At 41.0% G+C, this 18712-nt stretch overlaps 2 protein-coding genes across 2 annotated transcripts; both read left to right on the forward strand.

The window, feature by feature from the left end:
* The first annotated feature begins 1540 nt into the window (after positions 1-1540).
* Positions 1541-11453, forward strand: LOC136751506 (beta-galactoside-binding lectin). Its single transcript, XM_066707171.1, has 4 exons — positions 1541-1646; positions 9213-9292; positions 9813-9984; positions 10559-11453. Exons 1-4 carry the CDS (start codon positions 1641-1643, stop codon positions 10703-10705), a joined length of 405 nt encoding a protein of 134 aa, XP_066563268.1. The 5' UTR covers positions 1541-1640; the 3' UTR covers positions 10706-11453.
* Positions 11454-11568: 115 nt separating this feature from the next.
* On the forward strand, positions 11569-18493 carry LOC136751505 (beta-galactoside-binding lectin). The gene is made up of 4 exons (XM_066707170.1): positions 11569-12260; positions 13090-13166; positions 13410-13569; positions 15843-18493. Exons 1-4 carry the CDS (start codon positions 12105-12107, stop codon positions 16008-16010), a joined length of 561 nt encoding a protein of 186 aa, XP_066563267.1. The 5' UTR covers positions 11569-12104; the 3' UTR covers positions 16011-18493.
* The last annotated feature ends 219 nt before the right edge of the window (positions 18494-18712 follow it).

The following is an 18712-nucleotide window of genomic DNA, read 5'->3' on the forward strand; positions in this document are numbered from 1 at the left end:
CACCCAATCCTAATAACAATAAGTATATAGATTTGTCAGTCCTGTGTCAATATTAATCTACATTAGAGAATACTAGTAAGAAGCAGTAATGCAGTTACAACGAATAACACACACAGCACACTGTATCATACTGCACTTTGATCCAGACAGCAGGCAGGGTATAAATTGCTATATTGCAGGTGGCATTTCCTAACACACCAGTCTTAAAGTGGGCTATTGGCTTTGAGAGCCAGTGACAGAGAGCCATGTGGTGCTTTCCCATGCAGTTTTATGACCTCTCTATTGTTAATATGCCCTGGGTGTGGCATGTGTACTCTGCCCAACTTACACAATCCCGACCCCTGTCCATTCACCTGTCTTCTCTGTCTGTCCTGTCACATGACCTGGCCCTGCAGTTCACCAGGTTGTTCCTGGTTCATTAAGAATTTTTAAGAATTTTTTTTGAATAGTCAGTTGCCCAGTGTTTCAGTCAATCATTCAATGTATCTGTCATGGCTCCCTAGCACTCACCCTCTATCCCCGGTAGAGGCCGCCATTTCCCTGCTTTTCCTTCACTTCTCCCAGCTTCCGTCAATCATCCTATTAACATTCCTCAACACCATGTGCACACTTGTTCCCATTCCTCCTGCACCTCCCAACCTGGTTTCCTGTTCCCTTTATAATCCCCTCTCTTCCCTCAGTCGGGGCGAAGTTTCGTCAGCTCTGCCTGCGATTTCTAAGCCTGGTCTCTCGCTCCTTGTCCTCAACTAGCCCTTTTGCCTTATCAGCCACCTCTACAAGTTTTGCACTTGGGTCCCCTTTTCCTGTGCCCTGCAGTCCTTGTGATCACAATAGTATCGCTTTCTACAAAAGTGGAGAGGAACAGGACCAGAATCAGATAGTTCAAGGACTCTTGATTAAAAGGGAACTCAGACCATGGTTTAGGGAATTGAAACTGTGCAGACAGTGGTCAGTTGCTGCCTGTTCTTTTGCAGCAGTTTCTTTTTTATTGCAATCTATGTCATTTCATGTTTTGGAAGCTTCCAAAAACCTTGTTCTGCTTTTTTCTTTGTTTCCCTCAAGTATTAAACTGAAAAAGTATAAAGAGAAGTTGTAATGAAGAATAGGAAAACTGAGCAAAGTGTGTGTGTGTGTCAGTGGGACTGGACTCCCTCTCTCTCAGCTCCAATCATTCTGTCTCCTGTCCCTCTTTCTCTGTCACTGTGTCTCTGTCTGTCAGGCACACAATTATTTTTTTGTGCGTGTGTTTTCTAAATCAAATCAAATTTTGCCGAGTCACCCGCCCATTTAAAACCCGTTAATTTGATATTAGAAAACGCCCACGGTGGCCAGTCCTGTAAGATATAAATTAAAATGTCTCATTGAGCTACTTTGATTTAATGAACACTGTGCCGTCACATTTCATATCTCTTTCTCTATATCTTTCGTGTGGTGTAGTCGGCAATCTGGAAACATTTATTTTGTGGGTGACCTGCTACACTTAATCCCGTTTCCATTGGTGCTGAAGAAGAGCGTCTAGCCTCAGCTACCTGTACATTGGGCGAGAGAGCTGCCAATCACCCGGTCTTCGCAATATAACAGTCCCTTGTGAGGGGCAGAGGGCTTCTTCTCACCCTTTGGCAGCAGGAGAGAGGATCAGGATGGCAGTGAGTATATAAATGCATAATATATTAAATAAATATTGTTATTAATGTTTAAGTATTCAAAGTACAAATATAGAAATTTACCCCCCCAGGATTACACATTTTGATTTGTTTATGAATGGCAAACTTATGGACTTATGTTATTTTTATCTTAATTACTCAAGATACAGTAATTCGTAATTTACAAAAAGGCTGATTTACACGTAGTTACACACCCACATATGGTCTATATACCCTATATACGGTATATGCATTTGTTAAATATGTTATAGGAGTGTGTCGTAGGTTACTATAATTAAAGTTGTATGTCACCTCCTATAGCCCGTCTGTAACCCGACTGTAACTTAATTTAGAAATTTAAATATAAGCTTTGCCGCTGAGGAATGCAACACATCGGTACAATACAGTACAGTAGGACTGTGCAAGTCATTTTAATTTTACTTGAGGATACTTTCAGCATTGTGTATGGAAAAACAATCCAGTTATCACTACAGCATTCAACATTGTATGTGAAAAGTCGCCTGCCGTAGTTAACTCATGTTTTAAAGGGGACGCGTATTTACTTCTACTCCCAGTGCTGCAAGAACAGTACAAAGACCGATAGCATCAGGACGCTGGTGACCTTTATTACTTATCCTAATTATGGCACAAATCACACGAGGCTTTACAAAGCAAATTAACACATTTCATTCCATTCCTCTTAACCTTCTCGTCCTTTTCAGTAAACTTTTAAAGGCAGATAAATAAATGGATGAATTAGATAGAAAGAGACAAGTACACCGCATGCAACGCAGAACAGAACGACCAACTGCGCGGAACGAAAGGTAGACACTCATATGAGAGAGAGAGAGAGAGAGAGAGAGAGAGAGAGAGAGAGAGAGAGAGAGAGAACAGATGTAACACCTCCATACTGCGAGTTGTGTAGGCTATATAGTTATATGGATATACGTATATTATTGTTTTTAAATCACAGAAACGAGCTACTCGTTTGCTATTACCCATATGCACACACTGTAGATCGTCGACGTCATTTTGTAGTGACAGGGTTAACGAAGGCAGGAATGTTTGCACGGGGCTGTGGAAGCCGACAGTCTGCGACCCCATATCGCACCAACCCCGCCAAGTAGTGTGCAATTCTATTAAAACAGGCTGCAGTCTTTTCGCACCCTTTGTTGCAGTGGTGCTATAATACAATGAATAATATGCAAGCATATAGCTGACTGAGCTTGGTCACAACTGATCAGCAATATCCAAAAACGTGAAATCATAGTGACGTCTGCTTAATTTCTTACTGTGGTTTTGACAGTCGGCAGAGATCCCCGTCAGCCTTGTACTCAGCCCCAATTCTACATGTTAAAAGTGTCCCAAATTCTCATAAGCTTTAGTTTTTGAAGGCGAAGTCCAGTTCAGAGTGACTCACTAAGTCAGAACAGGATTGTAATGCAGACTAGAAAAATCCCCGTAGCTGTATCTCTCCAGGACCAGGGACAGTGTGCGCTGACCATTGGGAAAGGAGGGTGGCCATCTTGGGTGGGGCCACCCAAGTGTCTCCTCACACCATAGTGTTTCAGCAGATCTTAAGAGCACGAGTGGTAGAGTTAAAAGTGGGATAGTGTTTTTAAAATAAAGTTTCACCATAAACATCCAATAACCTTTTTTCAAATGCCAGTTGTGTATATATTTAATTTAGATGGATTGATATGATAATAGACAGGAAAATAAAAGTTGATACTTTTTCACTCACCTCTTTCCTGTGAGACAATGTTTATTTCCTGTGCATATAGGATAAGTAATATCTATATATAGATGTTACTTACATTCCCATTGCCTATATGAATGCCCTTGTATGTACTGATAACTGAAGGCCACAGTCATTTTGCATGGGCAGGGTGTATAGAAGTGAGCGATTTTGTTTCCCCTGTGACAGTGGCACTTGCCCAGTAAAAGCTACAAAGAGCAGACATTACACAGTGTGGAGGGGTTTCATAAGAAGTGTGGCAAAGATCACATTGCTCTGTGCCACAAGGTAGAGCAGCAACAGTCCAGAACAACACCACAATTGTGCTTGAACAGTGAACTTGCAGTCTACTGTGTCAGCTTAAGTGTAGTTTTTCCCCTTGGTTTCCCTGTTAAGTTCAGGTAATACAGCAGTTCAACAAATGCTGAATGTAACACTGAAGGGATTGTATACTTAAGGGATAGGGGCAAGGGCAGTTCCCTCACATCCACCGCTACCATTCCCTGAATGGCACATGATCAGCATCAGTCAATCGTGCATTTCAGACTTTTTGGACAAGCATCTCTTCACAGCACCTGACCTGCCCCCCACCCCCACAATCCCACCTCTATTCAGAAATTGACAATTAGTCAACAAGGAATATATTCACATGGGCTGGTCTCGGAGAGCTGCAGTACAGTGGTGCTACAGTGCACAGCATGTCATTGATCACACTACAACAGTGGTAAGATTTGCAGTGCTTCATGTCACACGCACAACAAGATTATGGCTGTGGACGTCCAATCTATCCATTACAGTATCTGACCGAAATGACAGAGAGGGAGAGCTGTGTGGTTCTGTGTGAGTTGAGCATTGTGGCTGTTAAAAAAGTGGGAGTGAGAAGCAGTGTGCCACAGGTGTAAATTACACCTTAGATTAGATTAGAAAACTTTATTTACATAAAATTGAAATTTGCCTTCGGCATTCTGGCAACACAACACAGGACAACAATAAAAAACACCTAAAATACATAAAATACATTTCCAATAGCAACAGTGCTCATGGGCTGAAGGGGGAAGGCTTTTTTAATATATATATTCTTCCGGGCTAATGGGACCTTGAGTCTCCTGCCAGATGGTAACAACTGAAATGATGAATGAAGGGGGTGATTAGAGTCATTGTAGACCTGGGTGGCCTTCTTAGTAAGGGACAGAGTGTAGAGGTTCTGGAGTTGCAGTTGTCTGTCTTCAATAATCTTCGATAGAGAGCTGGTGCCAGTGAGAAGCAGGATGCTACTGAAGTAGCAATGGGGCGGGGCAGACAGAGAGGGATTGTGTGTTGTGAGAGTGAGGGGGATACAGATAGACCAACAAAAGAAGTCAAGATTAAAAGGACAGAACAAGGGAAGCATGCTGCTATAGTAGGAGTACATCATTTTCTGGTTTTGTATGTGTGTGTGCGGACACAATTTGCTGAAAGAAAAAGTTGCATGTGTGGAAAAGTCAAGTAGGATAAAGTTATGGGGTCTTGTACACGTAGAGAGAGAGAGAAAAAAAACCTCACAACTGACAAAGTAAACCAGGTGAGATGAGATGAGATACAGATAAGAATTTACTTTTGTTTTGTTTGTTACCTTTTTTTAAATGAAAATACACAATTAGAATGCAAGCAGAAAAATAGATACAGTTCCTTTAGAGAATACAGCCAAATGTAATGTTATACATCTATGAACAGTGTATTGTATATTAATGTTGTAAAAAGCTTTGAAATGCTCAGTTCTTATATTGTTTTTAACAAAGCTCACCTATAGATCTGTTTAAGTATTTTATTTATGGATTATCCTAAACAAATGCATCTCTTACTGTGTGTGTGTGTGTGTGTGTGTGTGTGTGTGTGTGTGTGTGTGAGAATTGGTATTTTGGTAAAACGCTCCATGTTCTATTGTAATTAGAATTTGCAAAGCACTTTTGTTTAGTTTTCCCCTATATACAAAGACAAACTCTTTTAAAATTACATAATTTCTGATTTTAAAACTACTTTAAAGGTGTATTGAAGTTTAATTGAAATGCATGAACATGTTTGTCTTTTTACCCGGAGAGATGTGTGAAAATTGCACCACAATTATGGGAGTTCAAAATGTCAAGGTTTTTAATAGAAGTTTAAGAAAAGAGATGAGATCTGTTTGTACATTTTACATCAATTATCTGCCCTTAAACCAAAATGGTATGTAACCCAATGCATGAGTAGCAGTCACAAAGACTCCATCACTAAACTCCTGTAGAAGCCTGCACAGATGGATTTTGTTAAAACACAGTCACAATGCATTACATATTCCACCAAGCAGAGTTACACACCGAACAGGAATCTAAGCAAAGGCTGGCATGATAACAAACACAGGAAATAAACTTCAAACTAAATTAATGATACTGCAATCATTAGAATGGATTGTCGTCTGGTCTTCAACTTAAGTGTGGCGAATGATTCAGCCATTGGGGCAATTTGCATTTCATCTGCTGTGAAAAATAAACATTAGGTAAGGAAATGATTTTAGGGCTGACTGGGATTGTGCGAAAGACGGACAGTGGCAGGAGCAGTTGCTAGGGAACTGCCCCCCGCCCCCCCCAACACACACACACACACACACACACACACCCACCCACACACTTGTTTACAGTATCTAATCCCTTGAGTGTTACATTCAGCTTGTTTTAACTGTTGAGTTGTATTGTATTGTATTCTGTACTGACTTAATTGTCTAATGGTGCTTTGTGCAAAACTACTAAAACTACTAAACAACGCTAAAGCGGATGTGTGCAAGTAGACACATCATCTGTTTAACACACACACCCACATTTATAGATGCAGAGCTCACACACATGTATAGACACACACTGACATCAGACACATAGAGACACTCATGCACACACACTGACACTCATAGACACACACACAAGTGTATGACCCCTGAGTACATTGGTTAATGTTACTGTGACACAGACTGAGAATGCTGTCTGCACTTCTAACAGGTCCCTTTATAGAGCTTCAATACACAGCAAGAGAAATTGTATTACATTGCCAGAATGCATACAATATATTTTGTTATTTCACTTAAAATAATATTTTCATTCTCTCATTTATTTGTGAGTATTGATTCTCTGGTTTGTAGTAGGAAGTAATTTTATAACATTTTCACAAAGTTCTGACAACTTCCTCCGGAGTCTATGATTTCATGTCCCAATAACATCATATTGATCTGTGGTCACTGTATTACAAAGTCGCACACAATGTTACTGTCCAAGTTGATGCAACTTTATTTTAGACGGGTTGTGTTATACCAGGGTACCAGGTTGTACCAGATGGCTGACAAGTCTCCTGTCATAAAAGAAGCAAACCAAACGAACAAAATCCTTATCTTGAGTTTCTGTGTCGTTAAAATTCCAGCCTCATCCTGGGACATGGAAGTATAGAGACACGTTTATGCATTTATGGTCCATCCTCACAGGTGTTGTAATCGATGGGGATGCGTTTATGACCCTTACCTGTCAATGCCGTAACCATCACCAAGTGCTGTGTTGCACCCTATATCGCCTTGCTATCTTATCATGGTACCGACAATCTGACCCTTGTACATATTTTTGCGTAATATTAACCCCCCCCTCCCCCACAACTGTCCCGTGTTTAAAGGCTTATTGTCATATAGTAAACTTGCATGCTCTTTAGCTCTCCAATTATGTAGACCACAGTCAAGTTGCCTGGCCATTCCTCTCTGGGTAGAGTGAGAATGCAATACAATCTCCAGTACAATCATCATTTTATCTTAATCAACCTCTCCTTCGTTATTATCAGTTACTAACATTGTACCTTATCTAGGTTAACTTACAGTTCTCACAAGATACCCTTTTCAAAATACAGTAAATATGCAATAAGTGAAAAATACAATGGTTATATGCTACTAAATCCTAGTAGCTATGCACAAGAAGTACAAACCACAGTTTAGAATCACTCTTACCATTACTTTTTACTAATAGTTAATACTAACATTTTCTAAATGCATCACATGTAAGAGTGATTGTGCAAGAAAAATAATTTGGTTAAAACAGATATCCATGGGTGCTAATACTGACTAATTGTTGCACAACTGTTTGTGTGTCTGCATGAGTGTACATCTAGGTGTGCACATGAGTATGAGTGTGTGAAGGTGAGTTACACAAGCCTGTGAGAAAGCAGCTCTGGGAATGGCCCTCAGCCAGATGTGCACTGACTCCATTTATGGCAGTACTGCTTCTCACTGGGAAAGAATCTGCAACACTTTGTCTTTCGCCTGCCAGACTGCTCCCACTCCAGCCCATTTTCTCCCTCTGTTCCTCTGTTTAACCACTGATGGCTCAGTCTCTCCTCTCCCTGCCCCATGTATAATGTATTATTTTTCTTTTAATTTTTATCTTTAATTTTCTCTTTTCCATATTTTGTTTTACTCTCCCTTTTTGCATTTGCTTTTACTTTTGTTTTTATTAGATTTTTTGGTCTTACTTTTTTATTTTTCTCTTCCTTCAATATTACAATGTAGAATTTCCACCAGTTGAAGGAACACAATTACTAGAAACAAGTATGTACGTGAAGAATCACAGCACTGTTTAAGAGCAGGTGTAGATGGGAATGCTGTTCTTGCATGGAATGGATGGAGATTTGTGAGGGGCAGGCGGGGTTGGGATGGATGGAACAAAAGCCAGAAAACACTGGCCATTGTGTAAGATCTCTGGTATACATTATTTGTCATTTAGCAGACACTCTTATCCAGGGAAACATACATTTGTGCCCATTTATACAGCTGGGCAGTTTACTGGAGCAATCTAAGTGAAGTACCTTGCTCAAGGGTATAACAGCACTGCCCACCTAGGATTTGAACCCACAACCATCCAGTTATGAGTCCAGAGCCTTAACCACTACTCAAAAGTGCTGGATTAGACTGACCAATTTTCTTACTCCGAAAAAACTCACACTTTCACACACTGATCTGTAATATTAGTGGGAGCGCAGTGACTGAGTTAATAGAAGAAGTATATTCACAGGCCCACTGACTCAACTCTCTGGACCCTAATTGCCATACAGTCACCCCCCCCCCGCCTTTCATCCTGGAAAATATGATTCCAGACCTAGAATACAAGGATTTTCAAAAAATTATAAAATCCCAACCTACCAACTCCCTTCACCCCCACAACTGTTCCCTCTCTCTTAATCTCTCTCCTCCCACACAGTCTCCCCCTTTCTCCCTCCCTCTCACTCTCTCTTCATTCCTCTCTCCCTTCCTTTCCCCTTGCAATTCCCCACAAGTCGGATTGCTCACATGTGTATTTATAGAAAGAGTGCTCCACTACCTCCCAAATACTCAATCTTCCCCCCCAAAAAAATTATGTGTATATAAATTTGTATGTATCAGTCGGAAAAATAAATGAGCGTGTGTGAGGATGGGAAACATATGTCTGGGTGGCTGCCAAAGTCTCAGATCTCGCCTGCACTCTCTCTCCTCTTCCAGTTTTGACTCGTGGCAGACTAAACGTGCAGCGCAGTACTGATGTACCAGATGCTGTAATGGTGATGCTCGTGTGAGCCTGTGGGCCAGCTGCTGCAGACTGTAGTGAGCATACAGTGCCCTATGGATATTAGTCGGGTTAATATGGAGTCAGTGGCTTAATTTTCATTTCAGAAGTGGGGAGGACATTCAGTTTGAGTCAGGGCTATATATGAGTGAAAAATTAATATTTTTCGTAAGAGTTAATGCTGGATTGACACTGATAGATTCCTTTTTTGAGAACAATAATTTATTTTCTTTGTCCTTGCTATCTTTTTAACAGGATGTTAAGGTGCAAAACCTGGCCTTCAGAGCAGGGCAGACCCTGAAGGTGAAGGGGAAACCCAAATCAGGCTGCAGTGGGTGAGTGACAGCCAGCTAGCAGCACACCATAATGGGTAGCTAATGGCTGTGTTGACTGGTGCCTGCAGTGCTTGCCAACAATGAGGAATACATCTGCACAATCATATCGACATATCTTTCTAATCTAATCGTGAAATATCGATCGGTTCAGGGATGTCACGTCAAGTCACTGTGCAAACAACAGCCTAGGAAATGGGTGACTGAGGCTGGCAAACGTTTTCCCACATTTGAACCGAAATGCTGCATTAGAACAAAGTGAGACATTTTCTGCTCTCTCGGCAAGAGGCTCAGTGTGCCAGCTCTCTGTTCCACTCTCTGTGGGCTGCTGAGCATAGTCCCCCCATGATCAGAGCGAGCAGCTCTAGGGTTATTCTTTCCACAGTACTATGCTTGTTGCACAGCTAACTCGCTAAGCAAGGGCTGCTGGGAAATTCCTGTTATGGTGGGCATCTGTGGTTGAAACTGCAATTTTTAAGAACCAGTGAATTCAACTAGGAATCCCTCCCTCGTTCTCCTGCAGGTTTGCCATCAACTTGGGTCACTCAGAGAATGATGTGGCTCTGCACTTTAACCCCCGCTTCGACGCCCACGGTGACTTGCGCACCATCGTAATGAACTCTCGGCAGGGCGGGGCCTGGGGCAGCGAGCAGAGAGAGTCTTCATTTCCCTTCCAGCAGGGGGAGGAGTTCAAGGTGAGATGCAGGGCTATTGGCAAGGGGTGGGTAGAGTTGGTTGCATTGGACTGTGAAAAGCTATGGGAGGGAATATCTGTTCAAGATTTACAGTGGTTATTAATTTCATCCTCCCCAGTGTGAGGTCAATAATATCGTACTGAATAGGAGACTAGACTGGAGTGAGCGCTGTGTGGATTATAGTATAGTATAGAATACTATTGAGGCCCAGTCTGGAGCCAGCACTGTTTGGACTGAAGCGTCAATAAAATACTTTATAATGGATTTTTAAATGGTTTAAAGAAACTTGCTAAAAAAGTAAAAAAGCTGTATTATAATGATTCCTATTCTGTCACTCTGTTATTATTGGTGCCTATGCCCTCATGTGGTGAAATGGTGTCACTGGAGGCACTCCTCAGCTCAGTCAGTCTTGCTCCACTTTGACACGCTGATTTCAAAGGGCAGCAAGTGTGCAAATCAAGCTCCCTCTCTCTGTTAGTGTCGTGTTAGTGAACTGCAGTGTCCAGGCAGTGTGTATTAACTGTCTCCCTCTTTTTCTCCATCTTTCCACGCTCATTCTCATTCTTTCTCTCAGGTCTACATCACCCACAACAACGACTCATTCGAGGTGAAGCTCTCTGACGGCTCTGTGATCCACTTCCCCAATCGCCTGGGAGACGACCAGTTCCTGTACATGCAGCTGGAAGGCGAAGTCCAGCTTGTGTCCATCCATATCAAATAAGGGGTCTGCCAGGGTTCAGCACTGAGTACAGAGGTTGGGTATTTTTCTCTTCCTTTGGAAGCACAACATTTGCAGACTGACTCTAATATCTATCAGTCACAGACCTTCGCCTATATAAAAGCATAGTAATATCTATCTCCAGATTGCAGTGAAAACACTGTCCTGAACGTTAGACTGTTTTACACAGGAAGAGTGCACATACTTACACTTGGTACACAAGTCACTGGGGTCTGGTGCTAGAGTGCTGCTTAAAATCCTTAGAACCTTGAGTACTGTTTAAATTAGTCTTTATGTTCTTTGTGTGTCCACATGCACCCAGGACCACACACGACCATAGAATATGTACACACACTGGTACTCACACAAGCATGCTCTCTCACACACTTACCAATAGCTCTGTAATCTTCAACTTACCTGCAGTGGACAAAAATGCTAACCTCTTCACACTGCTGTTATTTGATGGGGTCACACAGATATCTCATCACCACTGAAATCTGCAGCTGAACACTAGTATAGCTTTTTAATTGGTTGGTCTGTTCTTTTGCTTTGCTTCAATGCAGAGTCTGCCCCCCCACCCCACCCCACCCCACCTCACCCCACCTCACCCCACCTCCACCTTGCAATACCTAGAAATCCCCATCAGCTATTCATATCCACAGGGAAAACTAAAGGAATCAGTATTGTTTGCTTTGCAGTCCCATTTCTCAACTGTTCTATTTACTATTAAAAGTTCTCTTGTGTAACCGTTCCTGGGTCTTTTTTTATTGATTTGTTTGTATTGCTTTTTTAAGTTTCCTAAATGCATATAAAAACACACAATTGTGCGCATTCGCACCCACACAGGGTATAAACACACATCGAAAATACACACACATACACAGCTAAAACTCATCCCCGCACACTGCGTCAAAGAGGTGGGTTTGGGTTTATCATGTGACAAACAACAGGGGTTGTCTTGGCGCTCTCTCTCCCTCACAATAAGTAACTTAAACTTGAATGGCTTCATCACCTGTGCCTCTATATACCACTGCATATGATATAGCGCCGTTTACCAATGAAAAAACACACGACACCACACTAAGAATAAACGCCTGTCTCGAACGGAGTCACATGACTGAGGAATCGCCTGTCCAGAGTCGGGTGTGATGAGTGCGCGCTGGTACTGTGCGCCGCTGACGTTACACGCAGTCGGATGCCATTAGAGAGAGTCGATAGAGCATTGTTGTATTGTGCAAAGAGTATATATCCAACATAAGGCTTACATATCGATCTCATTAATTCGGAAACACTTTAATAACTTACACATAAACAGGACTTCTATGTAAACCGTGATTATCAGTAGTATTATTTGTTCGTTTGGTTTTATTATTTAAAAGTTTAAAAGCCCTGCCCAGCTGATATGAGGAGCGGGACTGATGTGTTGACTCCGGGGCTGCGGACAGATGGACAGCGGCGGCGGCGGCGCCTCGGCCTGGGAGGCCGCGCCTCACTCACTGCACCTCGGGTTGTGACGGCTGTGCTGCTGCTGGCTCTGTCCCGCCGCTGCGCAGGCGATGTGAGTGCTGTTTTGTCAGCGCGCGTAGAAAACGTTCGTGTCCAAATATCAGTTTATTACATAGAAAAATATAAAACATTAACAAACACTACGCATTTGACATGCCTATCACATGGAAAGCGGTAATTGAAATGTGTGTGAGAAATGTTTTAACATAATCAAACTTTACTGAATCATAGATTTTTGCAGTACTTTGCATCAATTCCTTAGTTGGTAAAACAGTGTAATGTGAAATGGCTAGGTCAAACATCCTTCAGTGCATTCACAACCAAATTTCACTTGCAAATGTAAAGCGATTGATTACATTGAAAGTGCTTCGTGCAGCATGTGTAGAAAAATATCCCACAAGAAATAATCTTCTGTTAATTCATAAGTTTGTTTTGTAAGTCGCACTGGTTAACGGCGTCTGCCAAGAAATAAATATTATGTGCTAACGATGTTTTTTTTTTTGTTTTTTTTTTTTGACGGAGATCCCTGCTGTACTGTACTGACCTCTGAGCTACAGCAGTGTTCACAAAGTCGGCAAACTACAAACCTGTACATCATAGCGGTTACATTTCTGATTAGAAGAAAGTGTCATCTTACTAAAAATGAAGCCGCAACTGAGCACAATTCTGTATAGTTTTCTATTAGTGGGTGGGTCAAAGTTTTGATTTAATCAGGCCCTCGGTCCCAGAGGTCCACAGAGTCTTCAGTTTTCTATAGAAAAGCACATTTTTGCATATTAAATTAATATCCCTGTCTCCACTAACTGAACCAAGATTCAGATCAGTGAAGTTAGCCGAGATGCTGAATAATACATTTTAGTTTTATTTATTTTTGTGTGCAGAATGTTGAGCAAAGGCAGACATTCAGGAAAGGAGAAACCATGACAATCAGAGGGTATATCCCTCTAGGTGCCTTCAGGTAAGTGACATTCAGTGACCCTACTGCTGTGCTAGGCCCTGTTCCTGCACAGCTCCAGTCCAGCAACTTTCTTCAGCTGTTGACTAAAGTTGATCTGAAGCCATTCAAGCAATAAGTGGTTCAGTTGTCTACCCAAGCTCTTGCCACTTACTAAAGATGCATATAGAACCTGCGCCACCCCCCTTTTTTTTTCCTTTTCCTACAATTAATTTATTTGTATATTTTCATCCCACGCCCTGGCAGATTTGCCATTGAGATTGGGCACTCTGATGAAGACTTGGCACTGCACTTCAACCCTCGATTCTCAGGGAGTCACATTGTGCTCAACTCAAGGCAGAAGTGGAGCTGGGGTCAGGAACAGCGTGAGACCAACTTCCCCTTCCAGCCGGGGAAGGAGTTCAAGGTGAGGGTCCTACAGGGAGGGAATCCACTGGGGGAGGAGGGGATTAGGGCTGTGTGACATCCATAGGGTGAAGAGCTCTTTCTCTCTCACTTAAGGAAAAAACTGATTGATCTGTAGAATTTGGCAGGGGTAGAAAATCTGGAGCTAAGCTCAACAGCTTACCCACATAGCTTACCTGAAGATAGTGTACCACATAATTAAATTTGCAAGTTAAGTTTGTTTTATGAAGAGGAACACTAATTCCGACCGCCAAATTACAAAGAGGAATAGTACTCACTCTACATACAGCTTGCACAGCTTGCCATTCAACTTTCCCATTTACTAATTGAATTTCATCCTGTGAATCAAATGAACACATTAAATTATTATGAAGCACATTTTTAAGCTTCTATTTTGATAAGACACTTGAAAGCACTTATTTTATTGTGGAATATATGTCGTTCAGTTGTGGTAACCAATATAATTATATAAACATTGCCTTATATAAAAACAGTATCCTATAGGCTCAAGTCAGTGTGTGTCTTCCATAGGCGCTCAAATAATTATTCTGGAAAGATACTTTTTCTATCGTGACTGCAGACTGTTTAAAATGAATTTATCTTACTAACCTTACTTACAACAAGAAACATCATAATATTGTATTCAAAATAACACATTTAACTATATTAAATGTACTAAGTATAATTTAGTCAGTACCTGGGAACACAGGAACAGACACATGAGTTAAGATCCGCAAAGAAAAATATATTTTTTAATAATTCAAAGCGCCTCTATTTATCTGACATTCCGCCCTTGAGCACATTCCTATGACTGAGATCATGTGACCCTTCCAGGCATGAATTATGGAAAAACAATGCAGGTCTACCTGTGCTTAAAACGGCAATTTTCACAAGGTGTTACAAATAAGGCATTTCAGCACTTATCGATAGCTGTCAGGGATTACTGTTTATTTATGTATTTTGGGCCAGTGTACCAAAAAGAAAAAAAAAGAAAAAATCTCTGGAAGTTTACTACTTGACACCCTGGCTGCTCGCCACATATAATACTCCTACCCCAGCCGCAGCTTGGTGATATTGTTTAAAATTTTAATTGGGTTGCATTTCTGAGCATGTCTGTCACTGAGAGGATCAGTGACCACTAGGTCCACTGACAGCATCACGAAAACACAACTTGATGACCTGGTCATTGCATGAATATGCAGCAGCTCAGCCGCAATCGACACCTCTACTTGGCTTGGCTAAAAAGGCTGACGAACAACAGATGGGCAGAACTCATTTGCCAATAATTCTGACACCTGCATTTTTTGAGAAAAAAGCAAACCAGATATTTAACATTTAACATTTTTAACATTTGTTAAATGTTTTCTCTTGGCAATTGTTAAAATAATATAGTTTTGAGCTAAAGGTTTATTTTAAAGCAAAATATTTTTTTGGAAGTCCGATATTTAAGATTTAAAACTGTAGGGTGGATACATCATCGGCTCTCGGGGGGAGGTTGAGGCACGGGTTGTGAGAAAAAGATGGGCTTGTATTTTACAGTGCATGGGTGCTCAAAACAGACGCACAGAAACTAAATCAAAGCATAACTCTTATTTGAGCCTAACCTAAACACACAAATGGGTCCCTTATTAAACATACACTAATAATAACCACAAACACAAACTAGAAAACAATACAGTCTGTAATTTGTAATCAAATCTAAATCTAAATTTATTAACTAATTCCAGGTACTGTATTCACTGCTCTGCTCTCGCTCTCTTCAGCTCACTCAGGCTCTCTGCCTCTCCACATCAGGAAGCCTGGTGCTTACTGTTTTATTGATGGTGGTAGACAGTCACAGGGGGAACAGCGGTCAGGTCCATTATTTATTGGTAATTTTGCTCCCCGGGGGTACTGTGAGGTGCAGGGCAGTTCGGGACGGTTCTTCACCGTGCCGCCCAGCACGGCATCACAATATTTATATAAAAGTTAAATATTTTGTTGGCAAAACCCATATTGGAAGTTTTAGATTTTTTTTAATCAAACAAGTCAGAGATTTAACATTTATTCATTTTTTTTATTGTAATTTATAAATGTGGAAAAAATTATTATCTAATTAAACATACAAGTTTTAAGCTACTGCCACACCAGTAGACTTTAGAAGACAAATGAATATATTAAGTGATGAATGAACAGCAGAAAAAATCTTTTGCATACAGTCTCTCTGTCTCTGTCTCTGTCTCTGTCTCTCTCTCTCTCTCTCTCTCTCTCTCTCTCTCTCTCTCTCTCCCTCAGATGTCCATCACTCACAAGGGCTCATCCTTTGAGATCGAGCTGCCTGGCGGCAAAGTGATACATTTTCCCAATCGCCTTGGAGTTGACGCTTACAGCTATGTGACAACACAATTTGACATCCAGATCATTTCCATTAAAGTTTTCCTTGATTCTACAGGACAGATTTAGCACCTGTCTAATCCATCACTTTTAATACAGAACAGCTACAACAACAAAAAAATTACAAGAATTGGTAAATATAAATCTCTTGGCACCTGCATTGCACTTAAATGCACCCACTCTCACTGCCCCAAAACAGTCCATCAGATGTTAATACAACACAACAGTACACAAGCACCCTTCTGTGTAATCCTCTGCTCCACTCACTCACAGCTTAGCTACATTAACTGCTACCTACAGCTATGTTGTTCGCTGAATTGCTGTGTCTTGAACTGGATGCAGCTTCTCTGTGAAGCTCTTTCAGTTCTGTTGTGTTCTAACATGTATCACAGTTATCACATGTATTGTCTATATCTTTTTCTTATAGCACTACACCATGTTTAATCTTTGCCTGCTTTACTGTTTTACAATTCCATGTTGACTGAAATATATTATTATTTGAAACTGTAGTACTGCATTTACTTATGTGTAAGACCTCATATTATGTTTTTTGTTTTGTTTTGTTTAGTTGTATTCAATTAATAAATGTAAGGTATGAATAAATCTGGATACTGATAGGGAGAAATGAACTCCTTCAATAGATAGGTGGACAAGGAATACTCAGGGCCCGATTGAACTAGAATAATACCAAAATAGTTTATTCAGCTACAACAAAGCGCTCTGGAGATGGACAGTTGGGAAGACACATCTAACGTTTTTCTAAAGAACATACTATCATATACAAGATGACTCCCTTTGGTTGCCAGGCAACTAGCTTATGTCAGTGAGGTTCCCCAAACTTTATCACACACTTCTTCTTTGTCTTCTGTTCTCTCTATGGCCTTGGATGAAAATGTTTTTCTAAAAATCAGCTACACAGAACTACTGTAGCTGGCCTCTATGGAGCAATACACAAAGCTTAAATTCATACATGGGTTACACAATCTTCCTGCAAGAATGTGAATATACACTCACCTAAAGGATTATTAGGAACACCTGTTCAATTTCTCATTAATGCAATGATCTAACCAACCAATCACATGGCAGTTGCTTCAATGCATTTAGGGGTGTGGTCCTGGTCAAGACAATCTCCTGAACTCCAAACTGAATGTCTGAATGGGAAAGAAAGGTGATTTAAGCAATTTTGAGCGTGGCATGGTTGTTGGTGCCAGGCGGGCCGGTCTGAGTATTTAACAATCTGCTCAGTTACTGGGATTTTCACGCACAACCATTTCTAGGGTTTACAAAGAATGGTGTGAAAAGGGAAAAACATCCAGTATGCGGCAGTCCTGTGGGCGAAAATGCCTTGTTGATGCTAGAGGTCAGAGGAGAATGGGCCGACTGATTCAAGCTGATAGAAGAGCAACTTTGACTGAAATAACCACTCGTTACAACCGAGGTATGCAGCAAAGCATTTGTGAAGCCACAACACGTACAACCTTGAGGCGGATGGGCTACAACAGCAGAAGACCCCACCGGGTACCACTCATCTCCACTACAAATAGGAAAAAGAGGCTACAATTTGCACAAGCTCACCAAAATTGGACAGTTGAAGACTGGAAAAATGTTGCCTGGTCTGATGAGTCTCGATTTCTGTTGAGACATTCAGATGGTAGAGTCAGAATTTGCCATAAACAGAATGAGAACATGGATCCATCATGCCTTGTTACCACTGTGCAGGCTGGTGGTGGTGGTGTAATGGTGTGGGGGATGTTTTCTTGGCACACTTTAGGCCCCTTAGTGCCAATTGGGCATCGTTTAAATGCCACGGCCTACCTGAGCATTGTTTCTGACCATGTCCATCCCTTTATGACCACCATGTACCCATCCTCTGGTGGCTACTTCCAGCAGGATAATGCACCATGTCACAAAGGTCGAATCATTTCAAATTGGTTTCTTGAACATGACAATGAGTTCACTGTACTAAACTGGCCCCCACAGTCTCCAGATCTCAACCCAATAGAGCATCTTTGGGATGTGGTGGAACGGAAGCTTCGTGCCCTGGATGTGCATCCCACAAATCTCCATCAACTGCAAGATGCTATCCTATCAATATGGGCCAACATTTCTAAAGAATGCTTTCAGCACCTTGTTGAATCAATGCCACGTAGAATTAAGGCAGTTCTGAAGGCGAAAGGGGGTCAAACACAGTATTAGTATGGTGTTCCTAATAATCCTTTAGGCGAGTGTATATATTCTTTGCTTCTTTTCACTTGTTTGTGTATACAAAGTCCTGCCTGGTTTTACACTGAAACTCCTCTGTCCTGATGTGCATGATCTCCCGATTGAGAAAACATGCACAAGATGCAAAGAAAATAAGTGTTCAATCTTGGCTCAGTTTCCAGGGGTTTGAATTTAAGTTCTCAAAATCTTTAATAATTACTTAATTTTTAATCTTTTTTTAATTTTTAACTTTCTGGTTATTTGGCATTCTCAAATGTCTGATCTTCTCTGCTCAGCACTTGCTCAAGAATGGAAACAAATATTGAAAAAAATAAAAAAGAATTTGGAGACCTGTTTGTTTCATTAAGGGACCATCAACAGGGATGGGCAGTATTTATGATACAATATGCATTTCAAATACAAAATAGGATTTTGTAATTTGTACAGTGAGGGAAAAAAGTATTTGATCCCCTGCTGATTTTGTACGTTTGCCCACTGACAAAAGTCTATAATTTTAATGGTAGGTTTATTTGGTAGGTAATACTTATTTCCCTCATTAACATGCAAAT

The sequence above is a fragment of the Amia ocellicauda genome, chromosome 6 (assembly GCF_036373705.1).
Source record: "Amia ocellicauda isolate fAmiCal2 chromosome 6, fAmiCal2.hap1, whole genome shotgun sequence".
Classification (NCBI taxonomy): Eukaryota; Metazoa; Chordata; class Actinopteri; order Amiiformes; family Amiidae; genus Amia; species Amia ocellicauda.